Source organism: Vitis riparia, chromosome 8 (assembly GCF_004353265.1).
Source record: "Vitis riparia cultivar Riparia Gloire de Montpellier isolate 1030 chromosome 8, EGFV_Vit.rip_1.0, whole genome shotgun sequence".
Taxonomy (NCBI): domain Eukaryota; kingdom Viridiplantae; phylum Streptophyta; class Magnoliopsida; order Vitales; family Vitaceae; genus Vitis; species Vitis riparia.
Window position 1 is genome coordinate 11,509,189 of NC_048438.1, and position 13,944 is coordinate 11,523,132.

The 13,944-nt window shown below is 38.4% G+C and overlaps 4 protein-coding genes across 5 annotated transcripts; 1 reads left to right on the plus strand and 3 right to left on the minus strand.

Moving 5' to 3' along the window:
* Window positions 1–306: 306 nt before the first annotated feature.
* On the minus strand, window positions 307–3,080 carry LOC117919980 (calmodulin-7). The gene is made up of 2 exons (XM_034837314.1): window positions 2,923–3,080; window positions 307–1,046 (listed from the first exon to the last, which is right to left on the minus strand). The coding sequence occupies exons 1-2, from the start codon at window positions 2,996–2,998 to the stop codon at window positions 673–675; spliced, it is 450 nt and encodes a 149-aa protein (XP_034693205.1). The 5' UTR covers window positions 2,999–3,080; the 3' UTR covers window positions 307–672.
* A 1,463-nt stretch (window positions 3,081–4,543) lies between these two features.
* Window positions 4,544–6,936, minus strand: LOC117919762. The gene is made up of 3 exons (XM_034837009.1): window positions 6,691–6,936; window positions 5,788–6,351; window positions 4,544–4,915 (listed from the first exon to the last, which is right to left on the minus strand). The coding sequence occupies exons 1-3, from the start codon at window positions 6,836–6,838 to the stop codon at window positions 4,563–4,565; spliced, it is 1,065 nt and encodes a 354-aa protein (XP_034692900.1). The 5' UTR covers window positions 6,839–6,936; the 3' UTR covers window positions 4,544–4,562.
* Window positions 6,937–8,196: 1,260 nt separating this feature from the next.
* Window positions 8,197–9,422, minus strand: LOC117921333 (metacaspase-9). The gene is made up of 2 exons (XM_034839202.1): window positions 9,031–9,422; window positions 8,197–8,940 (listed from the first exon to the last, which is right to left on the minus strand). The coding sequence occupies exons 1-2, from the start codon at window positions 9,383–9,385 to the stop codon at window positions 8,354–8,356; spliced, it is 942 nt and encodes a 313-aa protein (XP_034695093.1). The 5' UTR covers window positions 9,386–9,422; the 3' UTR covers window positions 8,197–8,353.
* Window positions 9,423–9,845: 423 nt separating this feature from the next.
* LOC117921334 lies at window positions 9,846–13,515 on the plus strand. Of its 2 annotated transcripts, none has more exons than XM_034839203.1 (4): window positions 9,846–10,006; window positions 10,849–11,264; window positions 11,372–11,496; window positions 13,077–13,515. In XM_034839203.1, exons 1-4 carry the CDS (start codon window positions 9,930–9,932, stop codon window positions 13,281–13,283), a joined length of 825 nt encoding a protein of 274 aa, XP_034695094.1. In that variant the 5' UTR covers window positions 9,846–9,929; the 3' UTR covers window positions 13,284–13,515. The 2 variants fall into 2 exon arrangements, with proteins under 2 accessions (XP_034695094.1, XP_034695096.1); XM_034839205.1 differs by having other exon boundaries at window positions 9,854–10,006; window positions 10,849–11,261.
* The last annotated feature ends 429 nt before the right edge of the window (window positions 13,516–13,944 follow it).

A 13,944-nucleotide genomic window follows, 5' to 3' on the forward strand; every position in this document is an offset into this window, starting at 1 on the left:
GGGGGGGGGGAGATCAAGCCAAATTAATTCAAGATTTGAATGAGCTTGTAAAAAATTCTCAGGTTGCGGTCCAAGTCTTTCCACAAAATCCATTCCAGCAGACTTGAGAATCCTGCTAGTACAGTTCCATTTCAAAAAATTTTGGGAACAAAAATCATCAACAAAAGCTTGAAGCTGGCCACAAAAACCATATTTCAAACTCATGCATGATACCAAGAAGAAAAATAAATGTTCCAGTGTCTGTCATCAGCAAGTTGAACACCAAAAATGCAGGAAGGTTCCAAGTCCAGACCAAGGCTATTAACATTTCTTATGCACAATCATAGAAGATAAGAAATAGGTACTGATAAAATGAGTCATCCATCCAAGAGAACATCAAATCCTCCGGTAGTTCAGGTTTTACAAGAGAGCGGAAAAAGGAAACGGGCAAAAATTAAAACTGCTAAATAAGAGTCATAACACATCCAAGAAGGATTTGAAAACCACACCACCGTGGTATAGCAGAATAGACCACCGACCTTTGAAGGTCCGACTTCCCAACCATCAATTGAAATGGTAAAAAGGAAACTAGAAACTCATTAGACTAAATAACCCCTGCCCCCTTTTTTTTTTTTTTCTTTTTAAACATTTTCTTTAACTCTTTTTCCTTTCAGTTCTAGCGGGGTGAGATCATCACTTCGCCATCATCACCTTCACGAATTCCTCATAGTTTATCTGCCCATCACCATCCACATCAGCCTCCCGAATCATCTCATCAACTTCTTCATCAGTAAGTTTCTCCCCCAGGTTTGTCATTACATGACGCAGCTCAGCAGCAGAGATGAATCCATTCTGATCCTTGTCAAAGACTCGGAATGCTTCTTTCAGCTCCTCCTCGGAGTCAGTATCTTTCATTTTCCTGGCCATGAGATTTAGAAACTCAGGAAAGTCAATAGTCCCATTACCATCAGCATCAACCTCATTTATCATATCCTGGAGCTCTGCCTCAGTTGGATTTTGCCCCAGTGACCTCATCACTGTACCTAGCTCCTTGGTAGTGATACAACCTGCGGAATATATATACATATCTTATTAAAAGAGCAACAACTTTTTCATAGAGAAAGAGAACATCCTCCATATCTAACAAAAATTCTTTACCAAACAAATACAACTAATCTAACTAGATGAGCAATAACCCCCCCAAAAAAAAATATAAAATGCCAAACCTATGAATTAGATCGGCAAGCCATGCAAGAAAAGAAGACAAGTTTGAGAATACTTAGCTCTAAAGAAATGTTCCCATCCCAAGATAAATGCTTCAGGAAATGTTCAGCTGTTTTGCTGCTACCTTAAATCCAAGGGGGCAAATCCAACAAATCTACATGCTACAAGTGTCCCTTGTGAGAAGGAAGATATGGATATGTTTAGTAGCCATACGGTTGCAGGCTTAAACATTTGACAAATAAACTATCAATTTTGCCACTTAACTGTTCTTAGAAAATACCACCATGGAGTAATCCTCATTTGTCTGGATTCAGACTTCTATCAAATAACTAAGTACAGAATAGTATGTTTCTTTTATAAGGATAAAAAGTACTTGATCAAAATCATTTTTTCTCCTTGAAATATAATATTAAAGAATAAATTAAAAATAGGGTGGAGGAAGATGAAACATATTGTTATAAACATCTTTAGAATAATATCATATATAGAGTACCCTAATTTAAAAAGTACCAAGCAAAACAGTAGAACCTGCTGTAAGTTACAAATAATGGTACAGTTTCCTCCGTGCCTTTCTAGGAACGTCCAAGTTAATTCTCTCTTGCACAGAATTTATATGCTCCTTTTTTTCTTTCATATCACTTTGTATAAGGTCTCCAAAACTAAGTTGAAAGCCCTATAGACCAAATCACTATTGATGAAGCCAATTTTTTGTTGACTTTGATTGGAGACCAGGACCTCAAGAGAAACTAGAGGTGCTCTTTTGCATCCAACCAAATCAATCATTTATAAGAGCAAACTGCACATAAAATGTTTAATATGATTACCAAAAATTTCTTAATATCATTAAAAACCCCAAACGATAAAAAGGTGTGGGGCTGCAAATTCTTACTCTAGCAATACCAATTTCAGGCAATGTGTAAAACAATGCCAATTTCAGGCAATGAGTAAAACAATACCAAAATGCTTAAACAGATCCGACGCCAACTCAAATGCAATTAGGAAAAGCAAAATTTTAACAGGTTGCTTTGCAATGGAAAAGCTTCCTCAAAATTATATATCAAGGAGTCATTCACTTGGAAAAATTATCTGTTTCCATTTCAATAAGTTTACTATTTGAATAACTCACGTGTATTTAAAGACAACAAACTAACAACATATGTGGTTAAGTCAACAGCCACAGCCTGGCCTACGTTTGCCTACTAGGAAAAGGCAACTTGTCCTGCTTGATTGTGAGAAAGATTAGAAAGAAAATAATAAACTAACATTTTGAAAACTAGATAGGAAGCGTAGATTAGTCACTATTTCATAGTCTGGGACCTAAACGAACGGAGACGGCGCATAAAATTCAACCAAACAGGGGCTAAAATGGTAAATCCACGGTTGTCCATCATTTGCTAGCGGAGAAAACAAAAACCTCTCCTCCTCTAGCCCAAATACATGAACCTAATTCTTTTTCTCCAATTTTATACCGGGAACCAAAACAACATGAACAGAAACACTCAAAAATCAAAGATCCAGATCGATAAACCAACAGAACCTCAAAAGAACGACATAGGCATCAGAAAAAAACTAGATCGAACAAGGTGTGTTCATTTGGAGGCAAAGAAAAATTTCATCATTTTCCCGACACTCCACTTTCCCAGCAGCCCAACAGTTTTAAAAATTTCTTAAAAAGAGAAAAAAAAAAAAAACAGAAAAGAGAAAAGAGAATAGTAATACCATCTCCATCTTTGTCGAACAAGCTGAAGGCCTCCTTGAACTCGGAGATCTGGTCGTCGGTGAGCTGATCGGCCATTTTTTGCTTCAGTAGTGAAAAACCTGTTTTCAAAGAGAAGCCAAACACGACTAAGGAAGAGAGCGATATCGTATTCTCTCTTCAGACAAAACCAAGTTTTATATGAGCCAAATACCCTGCATCCGGACGCAATCAATTTATCAAATCGGATTCATCCGATCTTACCATTTTACCCCTTGTACATTTTCTTTTCTGACGCGTCTTTTTTTGTCTTTTTCAAAACTATCAAATGACCATAACGCCCTTCACTGGGCTGCCGTTGCCCGAAATGCCCCGGCTATGTTCTCTTCTTAGGTCAAATGAGTTTCTTTCTAAATAATAAAAGCACTTAATTCTTAATCAGTTTCTTTCCAAACAATAAAAGCGCTTAATTTTTAATATTATTCTTTGTGTATCATTTATTAGCCATTTGCAGTGAAAGGAGGTGGGCCCATTGAATTAGAGAGGCAAGGGTAGTCATGACAATCCACATTTATAAATGAAAATTCCCTAAAGTTCACAAAATATCCTGGGTCCAATCAGCCTTCTAAAAGAGAGGGGCAGAGTGGTAAACACACAGAAACGACCCTAAAATGGACCATCCAAGAGCTGTGGTAACGTGCACAAGGCAACATTAGGGACAGCTGCCCCGGTAGCGCCACGTCTTTCTCGAAAGTCAAAAGCCAACGGCGCAGTCACACGCGTCGAAATCTGATTGCTTGGACTGCAGGATCCACGTTAAGGGCAGAGCAGAGGAAGATGGCCCAGAAGGGAGATACGTTACGCGGAGTGAGTGAAATTGAAGAGAAATCGGTGAGTGAGGGGCGAAGAGTAAATATCGGGGCGAGAAGGATTGGCTACGCGGTTACGCGGTTGGTACGCGGGATGCACACGTTGACCAGTGAGGTGAGGGTGTGCCACGTCATGGTCGTGAGGCGGCCATTTCGAATCCCTCTGATTCTACTATTTATAACGAGCACAAACTGCCCTTTTCCTTCTCTCCTTGCTTTGACTTTTGGGTCTCCTTTTTGGTATATTTGGACCAACACACCTCCATTTTTAGTTTTTATTTCTATTTCTGAGTCTCAATTTAATTTGTTCCAATTAATTAACGGTTTAATTTTGAATTGAATTCACGGAGTTCGGTCAATTTTGAAAACCCCTCAAAATGTTTTAAGTCTGTCAAATACTGAAGGTTGGGTTAAAATTTTTGTAGTAATCTCTTCAACTTCATTAGATTTTTGAACTGGCATAAAGAAGTGTAGCTTAATGACTGTGGTCCAACCTCACAGGAGAAGAATATTTGGCAAAAGGGACAGCTGTACAATAATTTGCAGGAAAGCGTAACAATATTATCATGTTGGCGCAGATAATAATAGAGCTTGAATGTCTGTTTGTGTACTTCTAATGGCTTTCGTCATTACGATTGACAAGGATGTGAGATTTTGGTACAGTCGTGGACATTTTTTTTTGTCCAACCCACTTTTTTCAATTCATTTATTTTTTTAAGCCTTGATTTTTTTTTTTTTTTTTTTAAATTTACTTAAAATAATGAGAGTATAAAGATATTAAAATGCAAAGTGAACTAGAAACAAAGTTTTCTCTTGCAGGCCTCAAAGGGGAGTGAATACATGGAGGAAACATAACCCATCTCAGCGACAGTCTCTTCAATTAAGTCTCTGCAAATGAAGTCCTGTAAAACCAACCCTATTCTCCCAACCTCCCTCCTCTCTCCCCATGCAATGTCCCTACACACTTCCTCTACACTCTCCACCATTGCCTTGCTTCCGCACACTGCCGACTCCGACTTCTCCTCCTTTGCCTCCGTCGATTCGCTGCTGAGCCTACTGAAGAAGCATAGATTCATTATGTCTTCTTCTCCTGGCTTCCTCCTCTGCTGCTGCTGATGATGCTGATGCTGATGGGGATGAACTCGTCCTACATCATTCACAATTTCATACAACTCCATTATAACCAAAGTTGGGCCTAGCTCCATCTCCACCGTCCAGCCCATAATGACAAACAAATTTCATAAAATATTAAAGTACTTTTACAAAACATCTTTGCTACCAAATCATGCATACGTAAGACTGAGAGCCACTTCACCAACCCTGTCTGGAGAGTAGTTGAGTGTGTTGGAAACTACTCAATTGCCATGGGCCTCAGCCCATGAAAAGTTGATGCGGGGCGATGCCTCTTTTTAGCCCTTTTTCACTTTTTGACTGCTTCACCCCAGGACCCATGGCAAAAGGCCAAAGCATGTGCAGTGTCTTCTCTAATTTTGTCTTAAGAGAAACCTTTATTTCCTAAATCTTGTTCATGATTCAGTAAATAATGTGTGATTCTAATAATGGCTCCAACCGCAAATGTTATGATTGTTTACCGGGATTTTTAGACATGGGCATGTGGAACTTGCACTTTCCAGGAAAATCTGTCTACCCTTTCGAGGCTACGCAATCACTCAATTTCCAAAATCCAATGTTTGTGAGGAACTTGGTACTTCTTGTATTTTCCTGCAAAGTTCTCCATGTCTTCATGGAAAGCACTGCTGGGTTTTGTTTGGGAGTGTGGAAAAATTTTCCCTGTTGACCTTTCTAGGGAAGAAAATTACCCAAGCCACCTATTTTTAACATTTTTTTATATTTTATTTTATGTATTCTCTAAATATTATTCTTAAGAATAAATTTAAGAAGTCGCTAGAAGGCTGAGTTAGAGAAGTGTTTGATATAATTAGTTCTGACCATTTGATTTTTGTAACTTCGTAGAAGGGAAAAAGAAAAAAGAATAACTGAAAAAAAGAGAGAACGAACCGTAGAGATGCTTTTTGGGGCAAGGGCTGGGAAGTGGACGACTGAACTCGTGGAGCACAGACACCGGACTCGGTTGCTCGCTGTTAAACTCCGAACAACTTTTGCCCTTTTTGCTTAACTCACTCTCGCCTGATGACCATTCCTCTCTTCCATAAGTTGTTCGAACTTTATCTTCACCATCGAGGCCCTTCACCGCCGGCGATGACCGGAGGTTCTCTGCCGACCGTACGGCATCGATGATCTTCTTAAGCGCCTTCAAATCCTCGTCGCATTTCTCCAACGCTCCCAGAAGCTTCTGTCTTTTCTCGGCCGTAGATTCCGGCGATGCCGGTGCCGCTGGAATTACGTTCAGCCCCATCAACCGCGCTACTAAAGCTGGGGGAGTTCGGAAGTTTGTAGGTGAGTTGGCGGAATTTGACCGCCGGATTTCCGCCGGGAGTGTTGGGCTCCTCTGGACGTCGCATGAGAATCGCCGGACGGCGCCGGCGGCATCTATATCTGCGGTTTTGGCCGACGTCTGGGACTTTGTGGGAGACGAGGCTTCATTCTTGTCGTACTTTCGACCTGGAATTGGAATAAATATCGCAATCGCTCGATTTAATTGCTGAGAAAAAATGAGAGGAAAAGAAAAGAAAAGAAAATTTTGAATTTCTCATGTCTTCTGACGTCCTAGTTTATGAAAAAAATCATTGTATTAGGATGAGGTAAGTAGACGTGTGTCAACTTCCAGGTCCCAAAATTAGTTACCAAATAAAAACAGTGTCACAAAATCGTCCATTAAAGCAGTTTTCTTTCACATTCTGAGCACCCAAACAGATATCGATACTGACAAATAAAACCCCACGTCCAGTAGTATAGATAAAGCCAAAAGAAATTGAAGGGAAGAGGAGGAAACTAACAGACCAAAAGTGAGAAATTTCCGGCGGCGTTGGTATTTGCAGACGAAGTGGAAAATGCCGGACATGCAGCCAATGGCCTTAGCGGCATGGTGGTTCTCCGGCATGGCTTCCCGGCGGGAAGACGACGACAGAAGAGTGTCTTGCCTCTTCATGATGCGTCTCTATAACTATAACTACGTTCGAGTGCTGGCGGGCTTTTGGTTTAGAGAATTGTGATGGGGGTGAGATCGAGCAATTGGTGTAAGAGATAACGGTAATAAATTGAGAGAGAAAGCAAAGAATTTGGTCTTCTGAAGCAATGCACGTGGACCTTTTCTCCTTTAGTTTTTTCCTTTTCTTTTCTTTTCTTTTCTTTTCTTTTGTGTAAGAGCTTTGCTCAGTAATGATCATTCATGCGGTTAAAGCATTTTTTTGCCTTGTGATGCCCCATTATTCCTGCAGGCCCTCTGCCGCCTGTCTCACTGGTTAAAATTAATCTTCCTCAAAACAAGCTTTGACTACGATTAATTACTTAATTAGTCTTAATTTAAATAAATAAATAAAAAAGTTAAGACGGCACGAGATCTTAGTGATGTGCAAGGGGGAGCTTCACCACCCGTGACATTGTTCCAGAATGTAATGTTGATCATGGGCTTATTCATATATGCATGACAGCCTCATTTCTGAGAAGGGAAGGGTAAGAATGATGAGAGGGTATTAATTAGAGGTTCCCTTGGGGATCGTGTGAAGAAGGTTTAGAGTCTAGGCATGTATCAATCAATTATCGTGTATGGAGTGAAATTGAAGCTGCAGGCAGTGAGATGTAGTCTGCAGTTTGCAGAGACGTGTGCTTATGGGCCAGGATGCCTCTGCTTTTAAGGCCAACCTCTGGTTCACTTTGGGGCGTTGGTGCCTTCTGTTTAAAGCAACCACAAGTCACAACCCCCAACTTCCCCACCACCAAATATCATCACCTTTGCCCCCATGGGGACCCCATGTACGTAAAGCTTTCACCTCTCTTATTATTGCTTGGCCCACTCTCTCCTAAAATCTTCTTCTACACAGTACTGTGGATCGTAAAACTTGAATAAATCCTGTTACACTAAGCAGGAAATGTCGGGAGCCAAGATCCCATTTTTTTAAATTTTTTATTTTATTGAATGACAAGTCTACTTTAACCGTATTGTAATCTCCTGATGATTTAAGGTTTCGTATGTACAGAAAAAAATCAGAGTATGACTCGATTGAAAGGAGAGAGAATCTTCATTATTGTAATCCTTCTTTTTTACTTGAGAGTAGTGGATTTCTAATCGTTGGTCGAGCGTGTGACTGAGTTAACATGGTGATTGAATTTGTATGGAGCGAGTCTATTCAACTTGGGCAGGTTGCCATTGATGGATTTCAAAACCCATAATTTGGTCAATGTAGAATGATGAGACTCGGCTACCATGGCCCATCTCTGGAGTTGGATTCCAGCTACATTAATTAATCTATCTTACTCGATTGATCAGTGTCAAATGATGTAGCTAAATGAATAAAGAATATTGCCCCCACCATGTTTTATTTAGATCAATACAAACTGCTTTATTGATTAATTGATCACTTGACCACTGTAACATACAGTGGGGAAACGATTAATTACAACCATATGTAAAGTGCACCATCTTAATGTTCAGGCAGATGGGCCTTTAGGCTGCCACGGCCCACAGGAAAGTTGCATCAACATTCTCATCGCTGCAATACAGACAAGGGTGCTGCTCGAAGTGTTGGGCCTGCAAAGCCTTCCTGGCCAGCATCACTACTTCTTTATTGCTTAATTTACCCGACTGCTGCTTCAAAACCGTTTGAACTGCATTACTGAAAGCTCCATAGGCCTTCTCTCCGGTCATGATTGGATTCATGTCTGCGGAAGTCTCGTTTGCCTGGCACCCACTTAGTAGAATTCCTGCGTCGGACCGCAGCGACTCAAACCAGTCCAGTGCTGTCGGAGGTAGACGAAACTTGAGGCTGGCATCCCCTCCAAAATGCACTAACAAGTGGGTGCCAATGTCTGAAGTGTTTATGCTCGTGAGTGACGAAAGGTGCTGCTGTATGGCCTCGAAGGGTATCATCTTTGGTTTCTGGGAAGCCAAAGTGGTGCTGGTAAAATTGACTGAAGAAGGCCCAATTTGCTCTTTCTCTTTATCAATGAGGCCCCCACTGTGGCAAGAATCCGAGAGGATTGTGAAGCTTGCTCCCTTTGGTATACGGTCCACCAGCTGCCTGAAGTCTATATCTATAAAAGGGTGCTCCCAAGTCATATTAATTGTACAAACCAAGAAAAGCAAATTTCAAATTCAACCAAAAACAAATTTCAGGTACCAACCAGTGATGAGATTGAAATCACATGGCACAATAGCTTCATCTTGGCTAAAGGGGTGGTGGGGTTTCACGGAAGGGATCTTCGTGCCATGACCACTGTAATGGAAGAATAGGACATCCCCGGGTTCAGCCTGATCGACCATCCTATCAAGCGCCTTCTTGATGTTTGCACCAGTAGGCATCACCAAGGAGCCTGGTTCATCAGTGAGAAGCTCAACGTGGCTCAGCTGGAATCCGAACCGGGTCACCAGCGTCTCGCGCATGGTTAGTACATCGTTTATACAGCCATGTAGCTCGTTTCTGGTGTTGTGGTAATTGCACCCAACCAAAACAGCCATTCTCTTCTTTCCCTCTTCCATTTGAATACAATAATATTGCAAGGTGTATGAATCTCAATTGGTCTGCTGTCCTTTATATAGCTAGAGATTCAGATACAGTGCTTTCAGTTGTTGAAATCCTTGAGTGCCTTTCTCACCTAGCTAGAAAGTTAATGTTTAAGGAAACCTTAACGTGCTCCGAACCAAACATGTTTCTAAATTTGCAGTTGATTATCTTATTTAGGTATTTATGTTGAAAAGTGTATCATATTCTATCTTAACTAAATTGGAAATTCATTCTAATAGGAATCTGATCGAATAGGAAATTCTGGACGGCCGGATTTATTGTAAGTTGTAAGCAAATGTAAAGATAGGCAGTTAGGGTTTCTGTTGAGGGCCTTGAGGCTACATCCCTTGCGTACAAGCAAGCACAATAATCAGTTGGGTTTCTTCCTCAAATTCTTACTTTAAGTCTGGTTTGCACTCACTCGTAAGCTTTAATGGAAGGGTGGAGAGAATTGCTTTTCAGCAAAGAAAGGATGGATCCGGCAAGTAAGCATGTAATGGATAGAAGAAAGGATGAGACATGTATTTTGTGTATCAACACTACTGCCAACTTCCAAGCTCACGCATTTTCCATGGAGAAAATATTTTATTGAACTTGTAAGTGGATTTTATTGTTGTTTTATCTTTTTTTTTTTTTTTAATGGACAAATTCTTGTTTTTTTTTTTACTTGTTCCTTTTCTAATGGAACGAGTTTGAAATTTATAATAAATGGGTTAGAGACGGGTATTGATTGTCTTATCCACCCATTGTACGCTCCAATTTATATGTAAAATTAACTTAATTTTCTTCTTTTTAATATATAATAATAATAATAATAATAATAATAATAATAATACTTTTCAATAAAATAAGTTATAAAAAATTATAATAGTTTAATTATTTATAAAAATACATTTCTTTTAATATAATATAAAAATAAAAAATAATTTAAAAAAATTTCAACAAAAAGTTAAACGAGATAGGCGTAAATGGGAAATTCGCATACCCTCCCAATCCCATTTAAATTTTTTTAATGAAATGATGATAAAAATTATTTTAAATAAATAGAACGGAATTGATTAAAAAACAACTTGTTCTAAACCAATACCATTGTGTCACCTAATTTCTTAAAAGTTTATATTCATAAGAGAATAATTTTTAAAAATTATTTAAAAAAGTTTCGTAATATTAATTTTTGTTATTACTTTAAATATTAAAAATTTTAGAAATAAATTTTAAGGATTGTATATTAGGAAAGTGTGTATTAAAAAAAACTGTTTTTATATAAAAATTATTATTATTTTTATTTATGAATTTAAAAATAAAAAATATTTCCAAATTGCACTTTAGTTTATCGACTTTTAAAATTATTCTAAACTTAGAAATGACGTGCTTGTCCTACACAATGGATCGGGCCGTGCCCAGTGAATAATTTCATCATCCCGGCCCAATTTCTCAGGTTGAGTGGAGGCAGTGAGCATGTGATCCAGTACACACACGCACACAGTCATCGGTGTATAGACCTTCAAATCAGATCAACGATGATGGTAAACCCTAGGAGGATTTCGCATCCTAACACCATCAGCAATCAAACTTCAGAAACCCTAACCCCATCTCTCTCCTCTCTCTTCTTCTTCCTCAAGAGGCCTCAAGCCTTCCCTTTTCTCCTCTCAATCTTCCTCCTCCTCACATGGTTATCTCTCAGACTCCAACGCTCTTCTCTCTTCAACTCTCCTCCCAATCGCAACGCATTTCATACCCTAGACCACGACAGAGAAGCCAATTTGGTGAGGTTCTCTTCTCACTTCTTCACCGACAAGAGAGGGTGGCTGCTCAACCCCATTTCTGCTGCGAGCGATGCCTCCATTTCAGGTGGTCTGTTTGGTTACTGAGAAAATTACCTAGTGAAAATTTATCAAAATTTTGAATCTTCGACACCCCAGAAAAGGAAAAAATTGAATGGGATTGTTTTCTGTTGGCAGGTGGGGCAGTGAATTGCGCTTCGGTTCATATTGGTGAGATTCGGCCTGGTGGTATGAGGGGAAATCATAGGCATCATGGTTGCAATGAGACATTTATAATCTGGGGAGCCAAGACTGCGTTTAGGGTATGCTTTATATTCCACTCTGCGACTGTGAATGCTCCATTTTTCTTTTGATGATTGCTATTATGATCGATTATTGTTTGTTCTTTTCAAGTATTGGCAGTGAGTAAAAGTGGATTTTTTTTTTTTTTTTTTTTTTTGCATTGATGGAAAGTACTTACCATTGAAAATACACTAGAAATGTTTAGGAACTAATAAATTTTGGATTGTTATCTCATAGAAGTTTAACAGAATACAACATCTAAACTTAAACTGGATGTATAAAGTAAGTAAAACTGAATGTAAAGAAGAAAAAGAAAAAATCTTCTTCAGATGTTTATATTATTTTTAGAAAATATTGGAATGAAAAATGTCTCTGAATTAATCAGGAAGCCGAGTTTATATGATGTCAAAAAGTTTGTAAGGAAAAAGTAATAGTTACAATAGCGCCCATTAGGCTTGTCCCCAGTTTTGTGCTTGAAAAGATAGAGGTGGCAATGGCTACCCCTTTGCCCTATCAACCTGTTCCCCCATACTAGAATTTGATTACAAGAATTTAGACTGGATTAAAAGTCGGGTGCAGTTCGGCTCTACTTAGAAATACTTGACTGAACTGGACTTAATGTATTATGAAGGATATGCTGTATGCCTACTTCATAATTAGGGAGGTTAATTATGATAGTCTTGTAGCATGATCGTGGTAATGGTCAACCTTTTTTTCTTTTTCCATATTTTATAACCCAAAATAAGAGGGAGGGAAAATCAGTAATTCAGCCTATTATAAGCCTAGATCCAAGGTACCAATGCTTGATGAAATAAGTTTGGAGCTAATAATTTAATTTTCTAACTGGACGTACACCCTGAAACATTTGAGAATAGTATGTTTAGGTATACATATTTTATACTGTAAAATTGAAATATAAATTTAGATTTCAAATGCCTAACAATGAAACACGATACAGCATGAAACGGATTTCTCTTAATGTTTTAACTAAATTACTAGATTAAAAGTAAATAGGCTTCAGTTATCATAAATTTAGATTTCAAATGCCTAACAATGAAACACGATTCAGCATGAAACTGATTTCTCTTAATGTTTTAACTAAATTACTAGATTGAAAGTAAATTGGCTTCAGTTTTCTGTTTTAATTTACACAATATGGGGTGGTTAACTAAGAACAGTGAAAATTCCTGTGGCTCCATTTGTTGTAATGGGATTTTTTTGTCCACTGAAAACTCATTTCAATTGGTTAAAAATGAATGCGATGAATGCAGCCTTTGTATGTTCCCAGATCCTAAACTAGACTTGGTATTTTCTCATTATAATCTAGATTTGAGTGTGCAATTTTGTCAGTCATACTTGAAGGGCATCATGTCCCCCAAATCCCAAATTGAATTTTAGATGTTGAGTCCATTCTTAATTTGACATTTGTAATTTTTTATATCCTACTTAATGTTAAATACTGTATGGAGGATATAGAAAAAGAAAAATCCAAATGAATCATAGCACACATCAATAGATAAATAAATAGGTTGCTGATACCAAATGTTTCGATTTTCTTTTGTATTAACCTCTTATTTTCAACTTTAAAAACCACCTGCAGTTGGAGAATCATCAGGTACCTGAGAAAGGCTATGCTGAAGTGATAATTGGCGCAAATGAGGTTGCCGTAGCAGCAAGCCCAAGTGGAACAGCACATGCATTAATCAACATAGATCCCATCCGAACGGCATTCTTCATGGGGTGCCAAGACAGTATAATAAACTATAACAGCTCTGCTACTGATTTTAAGGTGTGGAAAGATCTTTAAGCGCTAGTTTCCTTGTGATATTATTTTTGTCTGTTTTACCACCAAGTGCAATACTGGTATGTTGCATGATGAGGACTAGTTTACTGAGATTAGGAATTTTCAGTCATGGCACAGTTGCACTCTCATGGCTTACATTTCCAAAGTAAAACTATAAGTGCTTCCTGGTATATATGTATAGCCATAGATTTTTCTGAGTGAAAAATTGTAATTATTCTAATGGCCGTTGTCTTGACATGATGGACTATCTGATAACAACCAGAGTCATGGATGAATGTTTCTCTCTACTTGGTAGGAGAACATTAAAAATTTATGGGTAAAAAAATAACTTTTGAGTTGTTGTAACAATATTGCTGACCTGCTCTATAGCCTGAAGAAACTTCCAGACCGTTACCATAATGATGCTGAACTGAATTTTTTAGGAAACTTGCCCATAACCATGATAAGAGATGCACCAGCCTGGCACGGTTCAATTCCTGTCGCCGGGTCAATGTCCTAGACAACTTGATGTTGGTTGTGGTATGTACCCCAAGTGAGGTCAAGGGTTTGACCATGAGAAAGGTTTCTTGATTATAATAAAAATTGAGAAAAAAAATTATAAAAGATGAAATAAAATAGAATAAAATTCATTCAAATACTTTTTTTTTTTTTTCCCCAGCCACCT

Coding starts and splice junctions, on each gene's coding strand:
- LOC117919980 (XM_034837314.1), bottom strand. CDS start 2,998: ATGGCCGATCAGCTCACCGACGACCAGATCTCCGAGTTCAAGGAGGCC. Junction 1,047..2,922: donor GTTCGACAAAGATGGAGATG/GTATTACTATTC, acceptor TATATTCCGCAG/GTTGTATCACTACCAAGGAG.
- LOC117919762 (XM_034837009.1), bottom strand. CDS start 6,838: ATGAAGAGGCAAGACACTCTTCTGTCGTCGTCTTCCCGCCGGGAAGCC. Junction 6,352..6,690: donor CCGGAAATTTCTCACTTTTG/GTCTGTTAGTTT, acceptor TTCCAATTCCAG/GTCGAAAGTACGACAAGAAT. Junction 4,916..5,787: donor CCCCAAAAAGCATCTCTACG/GTTCGTTCTCTC, acceptor TGAATGATGTAG/GACGAGTTCATCCCCATCAG.
- LOC117921333 (XM_034839202.1), bottom strand. CDS start 9,385: ATGGAAGAGGGAAAGAAGAGAATGGCTGTTTTGGTTGGGTGCAATTAC. Junction 8,941..9,030: donor TGATTTCAATCTCATCACTG/GTTGGTACCTGA, acceptor ACCCTTTTATAG/ATATAGACTTCAGGCAGCTG.
- LOC117921334 (XM_034839203.1), top strand. CDS start 9,930: ATGTATTTTGTGTATCAACACTACTGCCAACTTCCAAGCTCACGCATT. Junction 11,265..11,371: donor CGATGCCTCCATTTCAGGTG/GTCTGTTTGGTT, acceptor TTCTGTTGGCAG/GTGGGGCAGTGAATTGCGCT. Junction 11,497..13,076: donor GAGCCAAGACTGCGTTTAGG/GTATGCTTTATA, acceptor AACCACCTGCAG/TTGGAGAATCATCAGGTACC.